Raw genomic sequence first — 22,705 nt, 5'->3', positions numbered from 1 at the left:
CTCTCTCTCTCTCTCTGCCCTATCTAATGATTCTCCATTCTTGACGTCGAGGCAGCTGCCGGTGACAAGACGTAGCTTCGTTTCCAAAAGTAGAACAAACGTTGCTTTCCAGTGTGTGACTTGTTCACTCTCGGAGTGGCGTGGCGTTAAAATTACGATAACAGCGTGCATGGTAGCTCGCGGGAGGACGAACCAATGACGACAAGTTGGTTCGCGCGACCGTTGAATCGCGAATAATTCAGTCCAAGATAACGACCATATCTTCGCCACGTACTGCCCTTTGCAGATGCGGCGGATGTAGAGGAGCTGATAGTCTACGCCATGGCTTACGTGCCGCTCTTCGTAACTCCGCTGAAGAGAGAGTCCTTCTGAGTCTTCTGCAATGAAGACAAGCCGGATTAACGAGCGAACACGTTTTCGCGCGGGAGGGACGCATCGCCCTGTATACAGTTCTATCTTTTCTCCGACGGTTACAATACTAACTTGATCTGCTCAGTAGCTCGAAAGTATACATCATCGGGAGCATCCATCCAGGAAATCACTTGTTTGCGTGCGTTACTTCGCGACAGTGGCGGGTGAGACGGCAAAGGATGTGGATGAGTGGCCCTGCCATTGAGAGGAGGTGCTAGAGGAAGCACTGCTGGTGTGGAGTGTTCCAACGCATGCTTTGGATGTAATTGCTGAGTAAGATGAGCTCTTTTCGCCGGAGGTCCGCCGCTGGGAAGTCCTGAGCTCAAGGCGAGACCTAGTCGCAAGAGAGAGTAAAAAAGCTTGCGTTATTAAAAAAAAAAAAGTGTTTGCATCGTGTTGGTACACTCCGTTTCATATGTAATCGTCTGAAATATATTAGCCTTAGACTAGTTATTTAACACGCGTCACATGCAATTAGTAACTTTATACTAAATTATATCATACATTTTTTTATGCTAAATTAATACCAAGTCATTAAGAACGATAGGCTTAATAAGATCGCTGGCTGTTGGTAGCTAAATTAATACTAAATATGCTCTTATACTAAATTATTCATCTTTTGTATTAAATTATCTTTATTTCGACAATGTGCAGATCACGATGTATTAAAGGCCGGTCTGCACTTTTCCACGGTTATTGCCGATTTACTCCTCTCATTTCATAGCATTTAGTTTTCTCTCTCGGAAATGTAACACACTTGATCACTCAGAGATGGTATAAAATATTAAGCAGCGCGTAGGGCAACATTCGCCAGACCTCATACGATTTCAAGCCATCCCTGTCGAGCTCGAGCGTCTCCGAGAGGAGTCTAGGTACGACAGTACTTTTGGTACAAGCATGCACGCACACACATACAAACAGCTGGCAGATTAAAAGTTGCAACAATTCTTTTCGACATGTTTCTCAACACATCTCATATCAAATAGAAAAATTTATTTTTTAACAATTCTCAGAAAATATATTTTCTTATTGGATACAAGATGCAAAGCTCATCGGAAAAGAAAACGTTACAATCTTTAATCTGCCGACTGTGTGTGTATATGCATTGTTTACATACATTGTCAAAATTAAAGTAGTCGGTTTATAAAAATATTGTGAGAAAGGTGACATAGCACGTGAAGAAGCTCGACAAATCTGTGCTAAATGCTTATAAACATGATTTGCGATATATAGAGCAGGCCACTTTTCCATAGATTTCACCGACTGCTATCCCTCTCGTTTCATAACATTTAGTAGGCTCATCTAGGAAACGTAAGACGCTCAATCTCGGAAATGGTATTAGCTAGAAATACGCCGAGCGTTGTTCACTGTCTAGAGTATTATTAACTTTATAATATATCGGTAATGATAATGATAAAACAATGACAACGCGCGGGGTAACACTCGCTAAATCCCCATATGATTCTCTAGTTAAGGTTCGTCGACTGCCTTTGCTTCTTAACGATGCGAGAAAACGCATACAAAGATTTTTGCGTTATACTTTCGAATAAAAAGATGTACCCACAAAATGACATTTGTGATCGATGCAGCAAACTTGTAAAATTGGACGAACACTTTCCTTTTATTCGAACAATCAATAAGTAGTCATAAAATTAACATTGATAAAATTATGAGGGAAAAGAAGTGTCAAATTAATTTTGCGATTGATTGTTCGAGTAAAACAAAAATGTTCGTCCAATTTTACAAATATGCTGATCACAAATGTCATATTGTGGATATATCTTTTTATTTGAAAGTATAACACAAGAAATCTTGGCATGCGTTTTCTCTTTTCTGACGTCATTAAACAAGGACAGACGATTAATCCAGAGCCTTAGTTATCTCAAATTCAGTATGGTCACAATCTCTTTAATTTTACATATGTGTAGATCATATTTCGACTAATATGCTGTTCAAATTCGAAGATTCTGGAAGAAAAATTTTTTAAATTAAGTTTTTTTAAAAATTTTATAGAAAGATATACAAACCCCAGCAACCTTAAGATAATTGAATACTGTTTGTTATTGTTCGCTACGCGTATTAAATAATTGGTATAAATAAGTGGCATTCCCGTAATCTATCAACGTGATATTCCGTTGACGACGCGTTTGTTTATTTGAGTTTGTGATTATCTGCGTGAGAAACCAATGTTAATTTATTCATTTTATTTGTCGTCATTCATAGTCCTTTCCGCTGTTTACCCACCGGCCGTTATAAGATGTGCTTTTCTCGAAGTTGCACGATAAGGATATTTTTTGATTACGGACGTATTCTACAAGACAAACTAGATTTCCGACTGTAAGATGAAATGAAAGAAGGCTACTCGTAAAAAAATAGGTGAACATCGAATTACAACGTGAATGCACCCTGAAGAAATTGTAAAATTAGCTTATAATTTTCACGACGATCATCGTCACTCACAATTTCATTGAACTCTCAATTTTACTGAACTCCTTTATCTTCATCCCAATCCACATCTGGGTAGAAGCCGGTAAGCAGAGGCAAAATTCAACATACAAAATACGAAATTTCGATACGATCCAGTGTATACGAGTGCGATGACAGTCTGATCGTGAAAACTTACCATCTGAACCATTCACTTCATCAAACGGTCTTGTACGCTTCATGATGGTTTGCTGCGTCGGCATGACGGGTTGTGGTTGCGGCGGAGTTATCGCGAGCCTATCTACTTCGGGCTTATTGGGAACCCTCTCATAAAGTAGACTACCATCTGTTGTAACAATGAAATTTCATATCAAGACAACCATCATACGGTACAAAAAAAAAATCGCAATTAACACGCACGCGGTCAAGGAATTGATTTGGAGAACTCTCTCCATAAACCACAGTTATTTCCGTATAGTTGTATAAGACAGATGTTTATATAGATTCGCACATGCATGACGTTGGTAGTGAACACGTAAGTATTCATGGTCGGATCTCATATATAAGACCGTCTTGAGTTCATCTTCAGATGTTGCACAGCTCATTTCATTGGCTATGAAGCATCTGAAGATGAAGACGATCTTAAAGATTCGACTACCAGCCTAAGGCGCCTCACCGCAATCATCTTGATTAATGAAAAGCGAGAAAATGTATGCTCAAAACTCTTATGGAACACGTTGAAATAAAAGGATATGTTCATAAAATATAATCGATTGAGTACATTTGTAAAATATTTGAAAAGTTTTCCTTTGATTTTAACAATCAATAAATAACCGTAAAATTAACGTGACAAAATCATGAGAGAAGCAAATGGGAAAATTACATACGTTAATTTTAAGATTATTTACCGATTGTTGGAACAAGAAGGGAAAGTTTTCGAAATATTTTACAAATATATCCAATCGATCAAAAGTGTTATTTCATATCCTTTTATTTTTCAATGTATTTCAATGTAAGATTTTCTGAAGGTTACGAAAGACAACTGCAGCATCGGGAGTCTCAAATTAAAAACTTGAAGTTTTTATGATGTGCAAGAATGCTCAATTCGGGTTGATGCCGCATGAGATTTCCAACATTCCGTGAACATTTCGATCCTCTTGTTCAGGAATCAGACTTGTTGTCCTGAAGAAAACTGAAATGTTCAGGAAACATCGGAAAGGACACCGACCCGAGAGACCAAGCTAGAATTGAAAAGGTGAGAGATCATACACATGCGTGATAATTAACGTGGTATTAAACGACTCATGTTCTGTGTACCAGGTGCCTTAGGCGGTCGAGGGAATGACACTCGCTCCGGTTGTTTACGCTGGCCTGGTGCGGTCAAAGCTAACCAGTCCCAATCACCGGGTTGCCGCGGAGATGGATGATCACCCAGCCGCGAGGCGATGTCGGCCACACGGGGACGTGGACGCGGCCGTACCGCCCGAGCCAAGAGCCGTAATTCGTTCGGACTCTTAGACGTCAGTTGCGTGCAAAGGTGTCTAAGTGGCGCTGCGTTCACCGGCTGATGGGGCGCCCGTGCAGCGTGACGTGTGCGTAGCTGGCTGGCGCATAGACGCCGTGAGGCCCGCGCGAGTATAGACGTGCGTAAGTAAAACGCGGATCTAGTCTTCATCACTGGCCGAGGAGATCCACCACCACCTCCGCCACTACCGGCGGGACCACGAAGGTCAAGCCCGTGTGCACTGGCGTAGTGACGGCTCAGATGAGCCTTGAGTTTAAATTCCTTCGTGCAGCCGGGAATGTTGCATCGGTGGGGTCGGTGCGCGCCACCGATGCCTTTGCTCTCCTCGTCTGACCCGGCGCCGGTGCGTTTTCTCTCGAGATCAACGTCATCCATTCGAGACGGCACCTGTTCAACCGTTGGAAGAGAAAACGAAAGCTGCGTTAGGAAGATCCTTCAGCAATTTTGAAGCTTCTTTCTCGTGATACGTCAATGTAAAGATTTAATGTTCAACGTTACTTAATTTTTCCCCTTCGCACCAATAAAAATAAACTAACCGAATCATAATGACGATGTGTTGTAATTCTTGCAAAGATCTCATGAAAACTTTAGCAAGTGTTACACAGCTTTAGTCTAATAACTATTGACGTTCCTGATTTCGAAATATATGTATATTTACAAAGTTGACTTGTGCGTTTATTTATTTGTCTGGGACGTGAGAAGTAATACGATTGAATGATTCGGTTGGAAATTCCAAGACTATATGTATTCCCAGAAGAATAAATGTAAATATCTGTAATAATACAGAATTTGTTTGTGTACTCGTTTGTTTCTTTGGAATTACAGGAACAAATGTGAACGAATGAATGAATCGTCTGGAAATCTCAAAATGTGTTTCCAGTAAAACATAAATACGTACATCAACTGTTCAAATTTCTGGAAAGTTGGCTCAAACCGATATTAAGACTGATATTCATTACTGTCATACTCATACTCATATAGTCTGAAAATCTACAGTATACGTAATACGTAAGCTACAAATTTTTAGTATTGGCAGTGAATTTCGCAGTCTAAATTTCAAATAAATAGACGAATACGCCTAGCAAATATATCAATAATCTACTCTCTCTCTCTCTCTCTCTCTCTCTCTCTCTCTCTCTCTCCTTCTCTCTCTTTTCAGACATATTTACTCTTCAATATAGGATGAATGAAGCAATATAACTATTATCTCGAATATCTTCGAAATATGAGAATAGGGGAAAAATTGATCTATCAAATTACACGGCAAAGAAACAGTCGTCTTATGGCGTCTTGACGTTTTTTTTTCTAGGTCGAGTAGCTTTATAGATCTGAAGGTTCCACTTTTTTTTTTAATAAAAATATTCAAGGTGGTCTTGCGTTGTATATTTAAAAATTAGAACAAGTTGTTAACTGCCGCATTGATTTCCGCTGATTGCATAAAAACTTAACCGATCGAATTACCAATAAGAAACAATACCGTTGTCTTTTAAACTGAACTAATACTGCACTACAATTTCGATCCTTTTCCTGTCAGCGCTATATTATATTTCGCCAAGGTGTTTCACTCGACAAAGTGCCACCTAGTTCAGTTGAAAGAACAAGACTTTATGTCCGTTTTTTACAATTGTACCAAGTCCTGCACGATCTCCAATAAAATAGATGTATATTCGATGGGAAAGAGAAAAAATTAGAAAGATTACAAGATAATCCAAAAAGTGCAGCTATAAATAACAGATCCTTTTTTTTCAACAAAAATTTCGACCGAATATCGAGGAATAAAAATGTAAAAGCCATCTCTCACTCATCTAGTACCTTGAGACCTCCGTATTTCTTCCAGTATGTCCAGCAGGATTGGCAAAGGCGGCACTGCATGTGCGAAGGACCCCATGCATACCATTGCGGGCTCTGTACTATCTGACAACTTTCGCATGGTTTGCCGCCGACACCGACCATTAGTATCCCGGAGTTTTCACCGGGCATGCTACCGTTGCTATTGCCATTCAGCACGTTGGTCGGCTTTCCGTTACTACTATTGTTGCTGTTGCCCAACGGTACGATCGTCGCAGAAGAAGGAACGGCGGTAGACGCGGGAGCTTTGTTGTAATTTGGTATATAAACTTGTTTCAGTTTGCTCTCTGCTTCAACCGCCTTTACTCTCTTTTGCTGAACGTAGCGATCGGTCGTCTTCCACATATAGTAGTACTCGATCACGTTCATCAACGTCTTCCACGGTAACTATAACAGACGTTAGAAAAAACATATACAAATCGTAAAAACATCAAAAGATCGAGACTTTAGAATATCCCGAAAAGTATAAGTTTGATAGAAAAGATATTTCAGATAAAAAAAAAACGCTTAAGAGGGTACAAGATCTATTTACCAATCTTCTCGTTGTTTGATTTGGAGTGGCAAGGTCAGGGCAAAGCCATCTTGAATTTTTTAAAATAAAACCCCCTATTTTTGATCGCATATTTTTGTAACTTCCTGTTGAAACCTTTTCAAAACACTATAATTTTATCCACTTTGGGACAGCCGTTTCATCCTGGATCATCCCCCAATCTTACTTTCATTGGCTAGATCATCCTTCAATCTTGCCTTCATTGGTTGGATTCATTCTCCGATTTTGTCTTCGCTGGCTGGATATTTTATCGTAAGAACCTCGATAACTCCGAAACGATCCAAAGTGGATAAAATTATAGTGTTTTAAAAAGGGACAATATGCAATAAAAAATAAAGGGTTTCATTTGGAAAATTCAAGACGTTTGATGGCGAAGCCATCCAAAGTTAAGATCAGTAAATAGATCTTTTAAATCTTACTACTTGCATCTGAAACATTTTTTTATAAAACTTATACTTTACAAAATATTCTGAGGTCTTGATTTTTTTTCATACACCTTGTTTATGTATGCATTAATAAAACCCGTCGAATGGTTTCATGCACGTTTGTTTGCAGTATGTGCGAAACGAGCGCTTACAAAGTCTGTTCGTATATCGGGGAAATCCTTCCCGTATTTCTCAAGCGCTTCCTCGAACAGGTTTGCCTCGGACGCGCTCCATTCTTCCATCTCGTCTCGACATAATACTGGGCCGGAGCTAGGTACCAGCGACGACATGGCCTTCGCTATGTCGTAGCTGTGCCGGTGTAAAGTATCCATCGCATGAAACTGCAAAACATACGCAAGATTTAATAAAGCTACAATTCCAACAATAGTCAACGCGTCGAAAGAAAATATTGCACGATGCAGGTGGAACGACATTTACCAGAGTGATGTCCCTGGAGGCCGCAGCCGCTGACATGTGTAATGAGGGCTGCTTGACGGAGGACGAGCAGTCGAGTGCTCTCGCGAAAGTCCCGACTGATCTACTGACCACAAGGAACTGATCGATCTGACGATCCGTCAAATTGTGCCGTGGTGTCCACACCAGCGTCTCTAAATCCTGCGACCTGCGGGAATCCGTTTCCCTCTCCGCGGGCGATAACACCGCCGGGGCAATGCCGTCGGCTTGATATCTGCTGCCCACTCTTATTTCACCTGTTACAATGAACACTCGTTAAAATCAGTCACTTCATGGAGTTTTTCGATCGACGTTTTTCATCCATTCATTAACCCGTAAACATTGTCTCTTCGTGTTTTTACACGTCCAAAATCAATTTGCGTTTATTATCATTCTTATCGTTATTATAATATATTTATTATAATTATTATCGTTTATTATAATTCTGGAGGGCCGAAGAGTTGACGGATAATAAAAGATCTTAATAAAAATTCGCTTTGGACCGACCGAAATCGTCCCAAATATTGCAAACATGTTGAAACGCAAAGTGGACAATCGTCTAGGTGCTTAAGGGTTAGTAGACGAATGATTTGCCAGAAACGCGCCGGTATAATATAATAATATCGTAACAAAATATCCTAATAATACCTTTGGCTAAAGGAGCTTTAAGATACTCGCCTCTATCGGCGAGCAAAGTCCGTTGGGTAGGATCAAATACTAAACAATAAAAAAACGAATCCTCCTTGTTTAAGTAGCTCAATAAGGATTCGGTTTCGTTTAGTAACGTCACGCAGCATTTGCCTCGAATATGTGTGGCGGGCATGGTCTCCACTTGCCGCGACAGGAAGAGTTCCCGGTGCTTCATTTGGTGACGCTGTTTAGAACTCAATTCCGGCACTCCTCCTGGGCCCACAGTCTCGTCCAGCCCTATGCACCGTAAAACAATCAAGATAATACATATAGTTTGCACGCGACACTAGATAAAACTCGCGTAAAACTCGATGTACTTCTGAGCTTATACGAATAAAAGGAAAAAAAAAAAGAAACTATATATTACGTTGTTACCAATGAAAAAGTTAAAAAAGCTGAAGAATAAAAAATGTTGCAAAACAAGTGACTTTGCGCGCCTGATTGCAAATCTCTTCGTCGACGGACTGTCGTCGCGCGTCCAAACGCGGCGTCATAAACGGTTTTTTTTGTTTGGAATCGACCTCGCGAAAGAATAATACGCTGGGAAAAACAATGTAACAAATGTGACGGGACGCCACGATGCATCATGTTTGTGCGCGAATACACGACTAGAGGAATACAATCACACTTGAGCACCCATCAAACGGAAGTTATTCACCATCTTTTTCTCGTATCTTGGTTGTAGCAGTCAGCGTTACGTACGTTATACCATCCTCTGGACAAAGAGTTGTACAAGGTTAAAAATTGCAGAAGTAATTCCAGTTATAATAGGTAGGGGGTTGCAATGGTTCTAATAGTTTCAAAAGACTGTATGATAGGAACGGGTTTCACAATCTAGGGAATGGGGATGACACAGCATACGTGACGTCGACTGTTAAGATTCTATTAACTCAGTCCCTAGACATGTATTAATATTGAAAATTAAGCGTTGGTTGTTTTCTTTTGAATATTTATACCTCCGCTGCTTGGAGCATCGCTACCAATTTTATGAAAAGTCACGATTTTCGAATATATATAATCGTCACACGTAGATAATGGGACTGCGTTAATGGAGTCTTTCCTGTTGAAAATTTCCAGGTGGATTCCTACGGAAATCCGTAATCCGTAAATCCACATAGAATAAATCCATATGGTGTGTCCACATAGGAACCCACATGGATTCTAGGACCTGGGTTTTTGGCGCAAATTCCTAGGGATTCCCGCCCGGCTCTTTTCAACAGAATTCTTTTTTCTATCCCCTTTTTCTTCTTTCGACAGGGAATAACGGTCAACAATTTTTTCATACTTTCGCGATTCTCTCTGCGGTGGCTTCTTCACCGTTGATTTATTTCGATGTCTCCGATCGACATTTCCACGCGCGTCGATTGGTCACTAATCTCTCTGACGTAGCTATTACATGTGCGTTGCCGCTGATATGCACTTCCGAGTTAAATCAAACGATGAAAACGAACGATTCGCGACGAGATATCTCGGCGCTCGATATATATCGAACCAAACCAGGAAGGAGAAGAAAAATGTGAAAGAAAAAGAGCGGGCAACGTAAAAACAAAGAATAATAATCTGCAACGAAAAGGCGAGATTAACTGTCGATAGAGAAAGTACCTCATTCAGAGTAGCCTCAGATTACTAAAGTATCGTCATACGATGCGGCGGGATTTTTCTGCGATTTGTGCGGCCAACGAAAGTGAGGGGTGAAAAACAAGGAGAATAGCTTGCCACGGAGGAGCCGCTCGCGACACGAGTTTCCGCGTGTCTTCTGGCGATCGCGGACCCCTCTCGAGATCGACAAATCGCCGGAAAATCCGGAAGAATGGGCTCGCGAGTGGCTCTTCGAGATTGGCAGGCGGAAGATAGCCGCGGCAAATAATAAGAGAATTTACGCGTCCTTCTAATATATAACTTTCAATCGTATCCGTCAATGGTTATTGTACGTGTGTATATGGATTTGCGATCGCGAAGGAATGAATGAAGCGCACATGTGTGGGCACCTCCTCGTGAGAAAAAGCGCCGCGGGCCACTTGTCTTCAACTGAACAGAAAGGGGCCTGCGGTCATGCCCGATCGTTTGCTGTCTCTTTGGCCTTACAGTGAAACTTGCCTTGACACACGGCAGACACCAAGATTACAAAGAATTTGGCAAATCCCGCCGCTAGATCGGTAGCCTTATATCATCACTGGCTTCTGTATGAGATTAATGAGATAATCAAAAGATGCAAATCGTGTGTGCCATTCACTGACGAATCCACATCCCTGCATCGCGTAGTGACCGAATAGTGGGCGAATATGATGTTCTCGCGATGGAATAATTTTCGGCGCATGTTAAACAACCGTTTATTTCGATCAATTGGTATCTACAACAGTAAGTATTCGCACCCAAAGCATAATATTCTCGAATATATAAAGCGCGTTCTTGCTCGAACGTACATGATTCGCGGCGTTATCTCGCAGGTGCCGACTAGAAGATTCATCGGTAATGGTCATCTTTTGATCAACTACTCACTCACCATGGGGCTCTTGGGCCTCCGATAATGGGGCCTTCAGCCAGCCCCCTTTCCCGCCCCCTTTGATCATCACTTTGGGCCCGATCCCATCTTTACTAGTCATTTCCTTAGCAGTGTCAGGGTTCTCGAGTTTCTGATTCTGCGTGTTCGCAGGGGATTCTGACCTCTGCTGCTCCGCGCTTGCCACTGGAATTTTCATTACAGAAACCCATTCTACTATTTCACGTTTTCTAATTTCCTCTACGCAATACACGATTGAAAAGATACAGTACCACCTGACACCTTTGCGAAATTCTATCCCCCTCTTCTTATCAACGGCGTTTGAGCGCACCACCGCGTGCGACTCTCACGATTATCTCAGTCAATTCCATCCGCGTTTCTATTTACCATTCATAGCCCGTATTTTCATTCGCGGCACACGAGATCAATACCTCGCGCCTCGTGTTGTCGAGTGACTTGAACAAGCATGGATCAAAATATCTGCCCGGGCCATCGATTTTCGGACGCGCTCGTAATTAGCGCCCATACTCACGGACGGCATGCGAGCAAAACAAAACGCTCGACTCTGTTTATGCGCTCTTTCCGACTTTAATTAGCCGTTGATTTTTCAATGCGCAGGGAAGAACGAATATCTACGGGGAAAGCCTATCTTCTTCCTTTGACCGTGCCTTATCTTCCCCCCCCCCCCTCCCCGCCCTCTCTTTTCGTCCCTGCGTTGCCTCGTTGTTGCACTCGCGGTGTATCGACTTCCGCAAAAGACAAAGGAAGCGAATATGCTTTTTTTTTCCGCGAAAATTCGAGGTACCGGAGCGTAAAGTACTGGAAAGAGAAAGACAGAGGGAAGGCGAAAAAGAGAGACAAGGGGAGGGAGTGGGAGAGTATAGCAGAAAAGGGGAGAGAGCCCAATTCGGAGCAAATACCGCCGGACGAACGCACATATACACGGACGAGCCGTTACACGCGCGCGCGCGCGGAAGTAGAGACAGACAAAGAACGCGAGAAAGAGAGAGACGTACATGTGTACGTAGCGCGAAAGAAGAGAGGTGGAAATTCGACGCAAAGGGGACGAGCGGGCAGCGAATGCTTAAAACGAAGATGGCTAGTGGGGCCCACTATTTTCGCCCGAGCACACACGCGCACATGTGTATGCCGGTATGCAGCAGTCTGTGTGTGAGGAATACACGTAACATATACCCAAGCAACCCCTGCGTCAGCCATCCATTTAGTTGAGGGTGGTAGGTGGGAAATAGGTGGGTGGAGGATGAAGAGGTGGAGGGAGGTAGATGGAGATGGAGGAGGAGGTGGAAAAGGGGGACATAGCGGGTGCACACGGCCCCCCTTGCCCACCTCCAGGCAGATCGATACAACACCCCCGACTCCCAACCCGCCGCCACCCCCGCAACTTTACTTATTATACATTCCCACCCCAAATCCCCGCGTCTCATTATCTTTGTCATTGCGAAAGGAAAAATCGAGAGACGCCCCGGAATAAACGCGACGTGCGCGTGTGTGACGCATAGAGCTGCGCGACGTGTAAATGAACTGAGACGCGTGCGTTCGTAAATTCATGCGATCTTATGGTCCCCCTTCCACTTGGTTTTTCCACTCGCAGAGGTTTCTTCGAATCGCCCGCCGAATCGTTCCCGTGATAATTATTTCGAAAGAGGAGAGATGCTCTTCCGAAAATCGCGCTTTGCTACCTTCATGTCTCTTGCGAAATCGATCGATCGAAGAAAGAGACCGCGTGAAAGAGCGGTTTCGGTGCAGCGGGGAGACCTTTCTCCGACAGAAATCTCTCCCTCCTCCCCTGCCGTTATCGTGCGCGGATTCCCGTCATAACGGTTTCTCATGAATGACCCGAGTGTCGCGATAAGCCCATATTACGTACTCTATGACGATCTCTCGCTGAAAAGGTGATCGCGTTGACGCGCAACCACGTCGCTCGCAGATATCTCTCGAATTTTCGCTCAACGCCGGCCGGTGCCGTGTCGTCGTCATGTCGCGAAAGTACCGATGCGGTGTCGTCAATGATTACTACGCGGAAAAAAATCGATACCGCTTGGAAATTGTGGCCAGAATCTTCGCTGCGTCGGGGAGAGATGAAATGTCCGCGGATGAATTTTCCTCACCTATGGAACAGTTATCGATCTCTCTCTCTCTCTCTCTCTCTCTCTCTCTCTCTCTCTCTCCCTTCCTTCCTTCCTCGCTCCCTCTCTCAGCACGTACGCCGGCGAACGTTAAAACTAACGTCCGCCTCGTCGTGTCTCGCAGTGAAATTCAGTGGCTCGCGTAGTACTGAAAATCTTGTACAACCGAAAATTGCATCCTCGCGTCACCGTTCGTTAGCTCATGAGAGAAATTACCGCGAGTTGCAAATGAGAAAGATTATTCGCGGAAGATTATAAGGCAGATATTATTGACGCATAATATCGACGCATCGTCGTCGGAACATTATTTGGAACTGTAATCCCGAAAACGTCTGCCAGGATGTGCGACAAGCAGCCTGCGATATCCTTCCCTGATATCTGGTACCCTCGAGAAGGAAAATATATGTTTCTTTTTTTCGCATACTTGTTAGGCGTTGTGAGGAAAATTCAAATCGTGTCCTAACGCGAGGGCACTCCGACAGTCCTGTCATATATTTATGATAATACGGACTCTCATCGCGTTTGAATGTATGCTACTTACATTGATGTTTGTCTGCGAGCATAATTAAGGTAGAAGGTAAATCCCTCCGCCTGAAGAAGCACATGACTTTGGCTTCCACATTACCGTTTGGTGTCTGAAAAACAGGAAACGGCAAAGGTAAAGACCATGTATACGTCGAGTGTTTACCGTCAAGTGGAATGTATAAATATTCACATGTTAAAAGGGTAAAACATATCGAAAGATGAATGTGGATAAACGCGAGGGAAATAACAGTTGTTATCGACGTTCGCCGAAATTATTATAAAATTAAAACGCGTGAAATTGCGCGCGAGTTGTGCTCTCTCTCTCTCTCTCTCTCACCTTATTTAATTCTTCTATCCTCCTGATCTGGTATGGCGACGAAGTGGAGGTTTCGAAATACACGTAATCTAAGAATCAGTAATCACATTAGTAATCTTGCTGCAAATAAAAAGAATTACATAGCAGTTGAGATTATTACCGTCGTCGCGGGATTTCACGAAATCCCAATCACGCATCATTCAAGACCACGCGCGTGTTATATCTTCTCCACGAGATCTCCGTTAAACAAACGTATTTTATCGTAAGGCAATAACCTTCTCTCCGGAAAAGTGGATTCGTCGATTTCGTAACGGATCAGTTTTCGTTTTAATCATTCATTCGCGCGGACAAAAATTTCGCTCGACTCGCCGGTAATATAAAATCGAGAAGGGCGGGGGATTAAGAGGCAAAAGCAGGGGCTAAGGGGAAAAAGAGGCAACTTTCACCGCTGGAAGTGATGCGTGCGACGAACATCATATGTAACATTGTCGTCAATACAATGGGACGGCTGTGACGTCCAGGATCTAATTTTGATTGCGAGAGATTTGTCGCGCAAGAAATTAGCGTGACCTAGACAAAAGAGGGAGAGAGAGGACATTTGTGCGGGTGTAGTGGTAGCGGGAGAGGGCGAGAAAGAATGGAAGTCGGGAGGGAAAAGCGTATGTATAGGACGGTACCGGGGGAGCGAGGATGAAGAGGAGGAGGAGCAGGGGGTGGAAGGGATGAAGGGTACGAGGGAAATCCAGATGAAGAGTAGAAAGAAGAGAGGGGGGGGGGAGTATTATGTAGGGGACGCCATTGCGGTGTCATTTGCAAACATTAATTTCTCGGAATTAATTAAAATCGCGTACGCTTTTTCGGAGACAACAGGAATCGTGAACGACATTGGCGTCGACTTCGCTGCCGTTGGCGGAATACATGCGGTTTTATATTACCTCCCACCCGGTACATGTTGGCCGTCATGTTGCTGGCGTCCTGCGTGGACCCGAGAGCGAAGTTGGCGTTCTCGTGGTTACCGTGGCTCTCGTGGTATTCGGTCGGCATCGGCATCGAGGCTACTAGTCCTCCGGAACGTGGCACAATCGGCTGCCGACGACGGCACTCTTGTTCGAACTCGTCGTCGTTGTCGTGTAGAGTCAACACCTCGCTTGGTAGTCACTTCATCGTGATTGTTTGTCCATTGTCGAATTAACTTTCGTCCGTGCGTTTTCGCTTCGGCTTCTGCCGCGTCCTGCGTTCGTCCTTTCAACTTTCCGCTCTTTCCCTATTGCTCTATTCTTGTCCTTCTCCCTTTCTCTCTTTCTCCCTCCCTCTTCTTATTTCCCTCCTTTTTTTCCGCAGCTTCAGTCCACACGGTGGCGGCCGTTTCTCTCGGACAAGTATTACAAACTTGCAACGTTATTATTTACGTGCTAAAGGAACTCGCTCGCTCGCTCGCTTTCTTTCTCACTCTCGGCCCTCCGCGTCCTCGAGCTGCTGCTGCTGCTCCTACGGCGACGATACTCGGTGTGATACAAACACAATATGTTGCACGAGCGAACGACGCGCGACACTCGGACGCGGGAAAATATCCAGAAGCGGCACGCACAACGGTAGCCAACGGGGCCACCCTCACGTGTCCCTTTCGTCGGCGATTAGCATCGTCGGTGACCGTTACCTCCGCGCGTAAGGCCGACCAGGCCCGCCATTTTAATTCGGCGAGTAGCGCTGCCGCTACACGCACGACCAGACAAGGCTGCAAATCTGACAGCCCCTCCACCAGCACCGCGTACCACCTTGGGCAAGTAGTGCACTCGCTTACCTTTTTCTCCGTCGAAAAACGCGCACACTCGACGTGCACCACTGTTTTTCCTTAATCGGGCAATAACGCCGTGCGTCCCACGTTTTTCGCTTTTCCCTTCGGACTCGGTCTCTTGCACGTGTGAGAAGTCAGCACTCGACCTCAGAGATTCTCTCGATATTGTTCCGCAGGATGGGAAGCGTGCAACGAAAAGCGGTACGACACAAGCGATACTACCGGATCCCGACTGTCTGCCGATACGCGGCTGACGACTCGCAAAACAAGCCCGTGCCACCCAAGAGCCATCTCAAGTGGGTGTCGAGTAACGCGCAACGATGCGCGCGAGCGATGCGCGCGAGCTCGCCGGCTGCCATTGGCTCGTCCGTGCGAACTCTATTCGTCTCGCAGTTTAGGTTTCTTGAGATGGTTAACCTGCTTTTCAAGTTGACATATTAAGGACAATTTTCACCAACTCCGTGACATTAATGGCGATTTGCTGACTCGACTTTTCCAAAAATGTACCAATCAGAACGATGACAGGTCAGCGAATCGCCAAATAAGTTAACCGATAGTTAACCGATGCTTAAACGATCAATCGGATACGTATCAGATTACGGATTGAGATTGGATTGAAATTTGACCAACCAGAGGAAAGTTTATTAATCCGAGTTTAGTGAAGCTTGCTCTAATTGGCCAAATTTCAATCCAATCTTCATTTGTATTTTGATACGGCATATTGATTAGTTTAGCTAATTGGCCGATTCTTTTTATGCTTCGGTTAATTGTCGGCTAACTTAACCGGAGTGAAGGCCCATTTATGCAGGCCGTAAACTTATGCCAGAATCGTAAAAAATTAATTATTGTCAAATGTAAGAAGAATAATCGATTAGGATTGATCAATTTCTTACGGTTTCAGAATAAGTTACGCCTGCATAATTTAGGTTCACGATGTTAGATATCGGACAGACATCTTGTAAAATAAAGTTACTAAAACTTACTAGAAGTTACTAGAAAGCATTAGAAATTCTAGTATTTTCAAGCATCTGCCCACATAAATATTAAATCTCGATACGAGATCATCGTGAACACGAAGAATACTTAGGCCTGTATCAAGAACCATATGATTTAGAAAATTCATCATATAGGAATTCACATAGATTTCTACCTAGATTACCTGGGATTATTAGCAACCATAGGAGATACCATACAGATTTCCTACATGGATTCCTATCTGTACTTTTTCTTTCAACAGGGAATAAACTGTCCAATAATTGACAAAAAAAAAATGCATGAAATTTTTACCAGAGTAATAATATAACAATAAAAACTACTTATTAGAAAAGTATTTGTTAGTTTTGAGCTATCGAATATTGTTGCAATAACGTTCTATTAATTTTGCTCACTGAATGCTTGCGTACCGCATTTCCATGAAATCTTAAACTATAGATGTAAATATCGTACATGTCGCATGATTAGTAATTATGAAGAATTTTCTGTTATTAGGAAAGAATGATCGATTTGAAACAAGAATATATACATACCGCTTCACGCAACGGGACTAAAATCATTTTGTATAACAGATATATAATATTACTTATTACGATATACGAATTTTTAATAAAACTTCCAAAATATTATTTCGCAAGTATGTTTCACGTATGCAAAAGTTCAAATATGAAATTTAATTGAGAACGACGTATTGGAATAAAAATAACATATTGGCGCGCATTCAGTTAGTGCATATAACTTTCAAATTTGATCATAATCTAAAAATCAGGATCATTCGGAAGCTCATTGAAAGCTTAATGAGCGATGTAAGTATTGAATGTACGTACTCATCATTAATCGGTAAGTGGATGTTTTGCACTTTTTAATGAAGAACTGCGATATACGAGGATAATACTTAAAAGGTATTTCGGAAGTTTGTATCAAAACTGGCTATCTGAAAGCACGTGGTAAAAAGTGTGTGTGTGAGAGAGAGAGAGAGAGAGAGATCTATGTATATAGTATATGAAATATTTATATTTACGAAATTAGTCTTTCTATACAATTGCTAGTACGCAGTCATATACTTTTCGCCTTGAGTCGAAAAGAGCGCATATCGATGAATAATTAAAATTACTCACTAATTCGTATAGAACCTGTGCGAGCTTGCCTTGTTTTTTTTCCGCGAAATGTTTCGTAATGCATTTGACTAATAATAAATAAAATAACGAATATATATGCGATCGATTTGAGGTGCAAATACGTAACACAGAGATATATTTATATATACATAATATTGTGCCCTTTCTTCTTCTTTTATAATAATGCGTATATCCGCGTGTATGAACGTTCATAATTTAGCTTCATGGATATTTCAATAATTACTTTAAGGCACACCCCACGGTTTTTCCTTTTATTACCAAAGTAAATAATTTTGTTCGTCATTAATATCATATAAATAACTGTATACCTGTCTCGGTGTGTGGATATTCATTTAGAACCTAAATTTTTATTATGCTTCTCTATTTTTAAGAATAATTAATACTCTAGATGTAGAGGCAATAATCTGTTCTGTACATAATCCTATGTCTTTATGATTCGTTTAAGATAGAAGATAGTGTACCATTTAATAATGATAGTAGTGACAGTAACATTAATAAGAATAATGGGGAAAAAAAATGCATAAAGAGATACGCGCACGTGCAGCTCCTCTCTCTCGTCGTCGCGATGCAAAAAATATGAATGAGTGTCAGAAATAAAACGTACCCAAGGCAATATCACGTCACGCTCACGGTCGCTAATATATTTTCGTATCGATATATAATACGTTTTTTATTCGCGTGGCTCTAGAAAATCCACGTGCGAACCTTTCTATTCGATCCCGCCTCGCAAAGTAGCATCCACAGATCGATACGATAAAAAGAAAATACATGACAGACACACTTACCTTTGCCTGCCGTTTTATACGCGTAACGTTCTCTATTTACCACTCACGATTGATATAATCTTGCCGATAATATCGATATAAAATACCTATGCCGCCGCGCAATTTATGCATTTGTATATGTACAAGTATAGCGCTCTCCCCCGGAGATCCAATTTCGTCTTGCTTCGTCGTATCTCTCTACTCCACTAAAGATACTATTGTATTTTATGAATAAAAAAATACTAATATATCGCATTTCTCTTCTTCTTCTTCTTCCTTGTCGTTGCATGGGCAGTGTTCTGCGAGTAGTTTTGTCCACTGATAAGGCACCAACTATTGTGGGATCCTGAGATTCAACCCGCATGCTTCGACAGATTGAGAGGCATATCTACGCATAGAGAAAGTGAGATAATCATAAACGACTATACATCGCGGTATACGACTCACCCCATACAGTAGAAACGTTCAAAAGACATCCTAGAAGACATCCCAGAAATAATCTCTGGGACGTCTGTAGGATGTATTTTGTGCTATATTCTTCGAGAACCTACGCGAATAATATTTCCCGCTCTATATATTTATTTCCAGACACGATATACTATCGCTATTGACCAACGTCGATAAGTGGGATGTACCTGAAGGAGGTGTGAGAGTTTGTTCCCTGTAGTCTTTATAGTGATGAACAGGCGGGGATGGTGGATGAGGATGCGGCGGCGCGTACAGTGGCATGGGAGGTGCATAGTGGACGGGAGACGGATAATGCATCCACAGGGGTCCCCTGTACGGTCCGGGAGGCAACATTGGCAATCCGTAGAGTGGATGTTGAACGGGCGTATTGCTGGAGCCGATATAAGGTTCGATTCGTGGATAAGCGTTGTTGCTCGATGAGTATTTCATAGGCTGCTGTTGCCGCTCGTCCGGCTTTAGCAAATTCCTCAGGAAGCCTGGCTCGGCCGGCTTATCCTCGCCTAGAATACTCGTTATACTGTACGATGACAGCTGCTTCGAGGCGGGAGTCGGTGCGCTTGTCGTCGTGCAGACCGTCGGTTGCGGAGTAGCTCTCCTCTTGGACGCCTGGTCCTCCAGCGAGACTCTCTCCAGCTCGCGCAGTATGCGTTTGCGGGGCGACACGACATTCGGGTCCAGAAGGCGCGCCAATTTCTCGATGATCAGATTGAGAACCTTACCCGACGACGAGGACGATGAGGACGACGACGAAGTGCCGTTCAGTTTACGCGACGCTCTCGAATAGGCGGCCGTCGATTCCGGGATAAGCGCAGCGGTCGTGGAATCGAACGGGCGCCTGCGCTTCTTCGCTATTAAGCGAGAATGGGCGCATAGACGGATCTTCGGGTTTCGATAGTAGTAGAAATTAAATTCCGTCGTGACCCGGCGCCGGGGGTGGGTCTGCTTCCAGCAGTGATCTCTCTGCCAAGGACTGGACTGCACCGACGAGTTGTCGTCTGAAACTGAGAGCAGAATATAGCACGCCAGTGAATTGGATCGCAGAAGCAGCTTTCCCTAAAAGAATCGACGTGATTACTCGGCGAGGGATCTTCAACTCACCACTGAGGGAAGTAGAGCTCTCCTGCCGATTTGGGATAGTGCTAGCAGGTGGCCAAAAGGTTTTCTTTGGCACGGGAAACCACGTGGTCTTCTCTCCGTCCCTACGATGAGACAGCTCCAGGATAAACTTGCCATCCTTGAAGAATTTCAAACGACCACCAGGAGTTGGTAGGAGGTTACTGTCGATGCGCGCCTCCGTGTGGTGAGCTGGCTGGGGACTCGAATTTTTACCGTTTGCCTTGGCAAGGGTTGGGTGCAATGTAGGAGGATCACGCGAGCACATCTCTGTCGTGCCTCTCACGTGACCTGCGTGAGCATGACATTCTGCTGACTTTTCACGCATACTGATATTTTACCGGTATCCATTTTCCTCCGCTTGGCCTCTCATAATTCGATTTTTCACTATTCGAGATAGGATGAGCTATGCGTTGTCTCCCAGCTCATGAAGATGATTCAATGCACACACCTGAGTTATCGCAGCGGTGTTCAGCGAAGAACATTTTACACTCTGAAGTTCCCCTCTCTCAAAGAAACTAAAATCTCAGCAAGTTACAAAGTCCGAGGCACACGAATCATATTGACAAATAGCAGCTGAAAACAACGCGTGACAAGACGTCGCGAGAAACATAGAACCTGGAGAGAATCGTGGTGACACAACTTGGCGATTTACAGGGCAGCCGAGCGGAGTCCGTCCAAGTGCCATCCGCTCTTGCTGTCGGCGAAGCACGGCGGTACGTAAACTCCAGGCCGACTGGCAGGCAACATCTTTCGTTTCCTCTCGGGGGAAAACGGATGATTCGCGCGTATCCGTCGAAGAAATCCCAGACACCCACCCACCCACGCACCTTCCGCTTCTCCTATTTTACCGCGGCGCGTCCCAAGGGCCGTCAGCGGGGATGTCGTGCGCGGCGTCACGCGTCTCCGCGGTCGCGCGTACGCCGGATTTCGCGCGTAGCAAACACGACGTGCAGCAGTCCGCAGCGGTGGAAAACACCACTCGGCCGCGACACATGTGTTTCACTTCAGCGTGTCGCGTGTGCACATATATATATATATATATATGTATATATACGTGAGACGCGCCCCGACGTTGGAGCCCCGCGACGGTAGCGATCGCGATCCGAGAGCAGGAACGTGCTTCCTTCCCCCGTGATTCTCGCCGCGCCGTTGTCGGTGGGAAGGAAAAAAAGCCAAGGGAGAAATTTCTGGCCTTCGTGTCGACCCTTCTCGTCGACAACACTGGCGGTGGTGGTGTCGGTTCGCGGTCCGTGCGTTCCTACGTTTCTGCACGCGCGGTCCGACTCCCACGAGATCTCTCTCACTCGCGGAGAACCTTCTCTCGGTTGCCGCCGATTTCACTGATGTCGGATCGCGATAACCGAAGCGCGATAACGATCCCCCGAATGGGGTATAAGGTTCGTTTTCGCATACCGACAGCCTCGGAAATTGAGCTCCGCCGAAATTATACCGGCCCGCCCGCCGTGGGCTATTACGGCGAACCGATTATATCGGAATTTCATTGCGCGCCTCCGCGTTTCCACCGCGACAATGGATTCGACTATCTCGTGCTTCCCTCAAAAACCCCCTGGTTTTACGTTTATGTCAAATCGTTCGCCACTTTCCGCTCACTCCCTGAGCAAGGTGGGACCCGCTGCACGGGTCGGAGCGAGAGGGAGGAGGCGAAGTGTAGAAAGAACGGACCTAATCCGGATTCCCGCGCAAGCCGCGCGCTCTTACGAAAAATTCGGTGATTCGAATGAACGATGAAAATGATCTCGATGTAACTGTCGCGTCGCGGACAGAATGGCAGATCACAAGAAAATTACTCTAAAAGTTCCGATCGTTTTCTCATCATTTTCACGTTTTCATCTTTCGTTCTACAATACCATGTGTATTGCATGGTTGAGCGGCGAATTACAACATTGACGTAGGCTGCGTTCGGGCTTTGTCCCTCATTAGATATACGGCAAAATGATTCGTCAGTGCTGATCAGTGCTAACAGCGAACGCATCTGTAATGTTGGCTGATGTTTACCGGCTAGCTGACATCCCGGTTAGCTTTGCCCGAATATCATTTACATTTATCGTTATAATTTCGCATTCAACAATGCATAACGTTCAATGTTACATTTACATTGTCGAATACGGAATTATAAACATAGTGATGCTCGGTGTTGATGAGATTTCGAGAAATATACTGATCGTGCGAGATCCTCGCCTATTTCTTTCTTTCGGCCTTCCATACATTATGTATTCGTTAACTCTCTTTCATCGATCAAAGTGCCTTAAATGTTATCCTGCAGGTGATTCTTGAGAAGCTACTTTTATCGATAAAAGAGAGCTGCTCAGATTATATCTTTCCTCCTCTTTCGTGCGTCCTCACATCCAGAAGGAAAAATGTCTTTCTTTACTTTTTAAATACAGATATCTTTGTTAACGTGCTGAATAAACAAATCGATTTCTTCATTTTCAAGAACGATTAAAATCAGAAAAAAAGTTATTTAAAATGGCATAAATCTGTCAATCATGCATGACGAGATTTCTCCTTTTCTTGTAATCTTCTTTTCTGCTGAATGTTTCTCCACAATAACGTTCTGCATCGTCGTTATCTAAGATAAGAATCTCACTGCGAACC

At 43.8% G+C, this 22,705-nt stretch overlaps 2 protein-coding genes across 2 annotated transcripts; both read right to left on the bottom strand.

Annotated features, from left to right (window-relative positions):
- Window positions 1-6: 6 nt before the first annotated feature.
- LOC106746349 (metastasis-associated protein MTA3) lies at window positions 7-15,928 on the bottom strand. Its single transcript, XM_014622886.1, has 12 exons — window positions 14,750-15,928; window positions 13,836-13,903; window positions 13,515-13,608; window positions 10,830-11,012; window positions 8,315-8,563; window positions 7,622-7,893; window positions 7,336-7,524; window positions 6,173-6,595; window positions 4,153-4,747; window positions 3,035-3,181; window positions 484-745; window positions 7-377 (listed from the first exon to the last, which is right to left on the bottom strand). Exons 1-12 carry the CDS (start codon window positions 14,862-14,864, stop codon window positions 239-241), a joined length of 2,736 nt encoding a protein of 911 aa, XP_014478372.1. The 5' UTR covers window positions 14,865-15,928; the 3' UTR covers window positions 7-238.
- A 1,673-nt stretch (window positions 15,929-17,601) lies between these two features.
- On the bottom strand, window positions 17,602-22,366 carry LOC106746343 (protein hairless). The gene is made up of 3 exons (XM_014622877.1): window positions 20,072-22,366; window positions 19,141-19,974; window positions 17,602-18,893 (listed from the first exon to the last, which is right to left on the bottom strand). The coding sequence occupies exons 1-3, from the start codon at window positions 20,412-20,414 to the stop codon at window positions 18,859-18,861; spliced, it is 1,212 nt and encodes a 403-aa protein (XP_014478363.1). The 5' UTR covers window positions 20,415-22,366; the 3' UTR covers window positions 17,602-18,858.
- Window positions 22,367-22,705: the final 339 nt, after the last annotated feature.

The sequence above is a fragment of the Dinoponera quadriceps genome, unplaced genomic scaffold, assembly GCF_001313825.1.
Source record: "Dinoponera quadriceps isolate SergipeBrazil2010 unplaced genomic scaffold, ASM131382v1 scaffold566, whole genome shotgun sequence".
NCBI lineage: Eukaryota > Metazoa > Arthropoda > Insecta > Hymenoptera > Formicidae > Dinoponera > Dinoponera quadriceps.
This window is presented reverse-complemented; position numbering and strand designations above follow the sequence as displayed.

Excerpts from the sequence above, each read along its gene's own strand:
- LOC106746343 (XM_014622877.1), bottom strand. The coding sequence starts at position 20,414 with ATGCGTGAAAAGTCAGCAGAATGTCATGCTCACGCAGGTCACGTGAGA. Across the intron at positions 19,975-20,071 it reads GAGCTCTACTTCCCTCAGTG|TTTCAGACGACAACTCGTCG; the intron begins GTGAGTTGAAGA and ends TTCTGCTCTCAG. Across the intron at positions 18,894-19,140 it reads AACTCTCACACCTCCTTCAG|ATATGCCTCTCAATCTGTCG; the intron begins GTACATCCCACT and ends CTCTATGCGTAG.
- LOC106746349 (XM_014622886.1), bottom strand. The coding sequence starts at position 14,864 with ATGCCGATGCCGACCGAATACCACGAGAGCCACGGTAACCACGAGAAC. Across the intron at positions 11,013-13,514 it reads GCTCGCAGACAAACATCAAT|TGGCAAGCGCGGAGCAGCAG; the intron begins GTAAGTAGCATA and ends TGAAAATTCCAG. Across the intron at positions 378-483 it reads CGAGCTACTGAGCAGATCAA|AAGACTCAGAAGGACTCTCT; the intron begins GTTAGTATTGTA and ends TCTTCATTGCAG.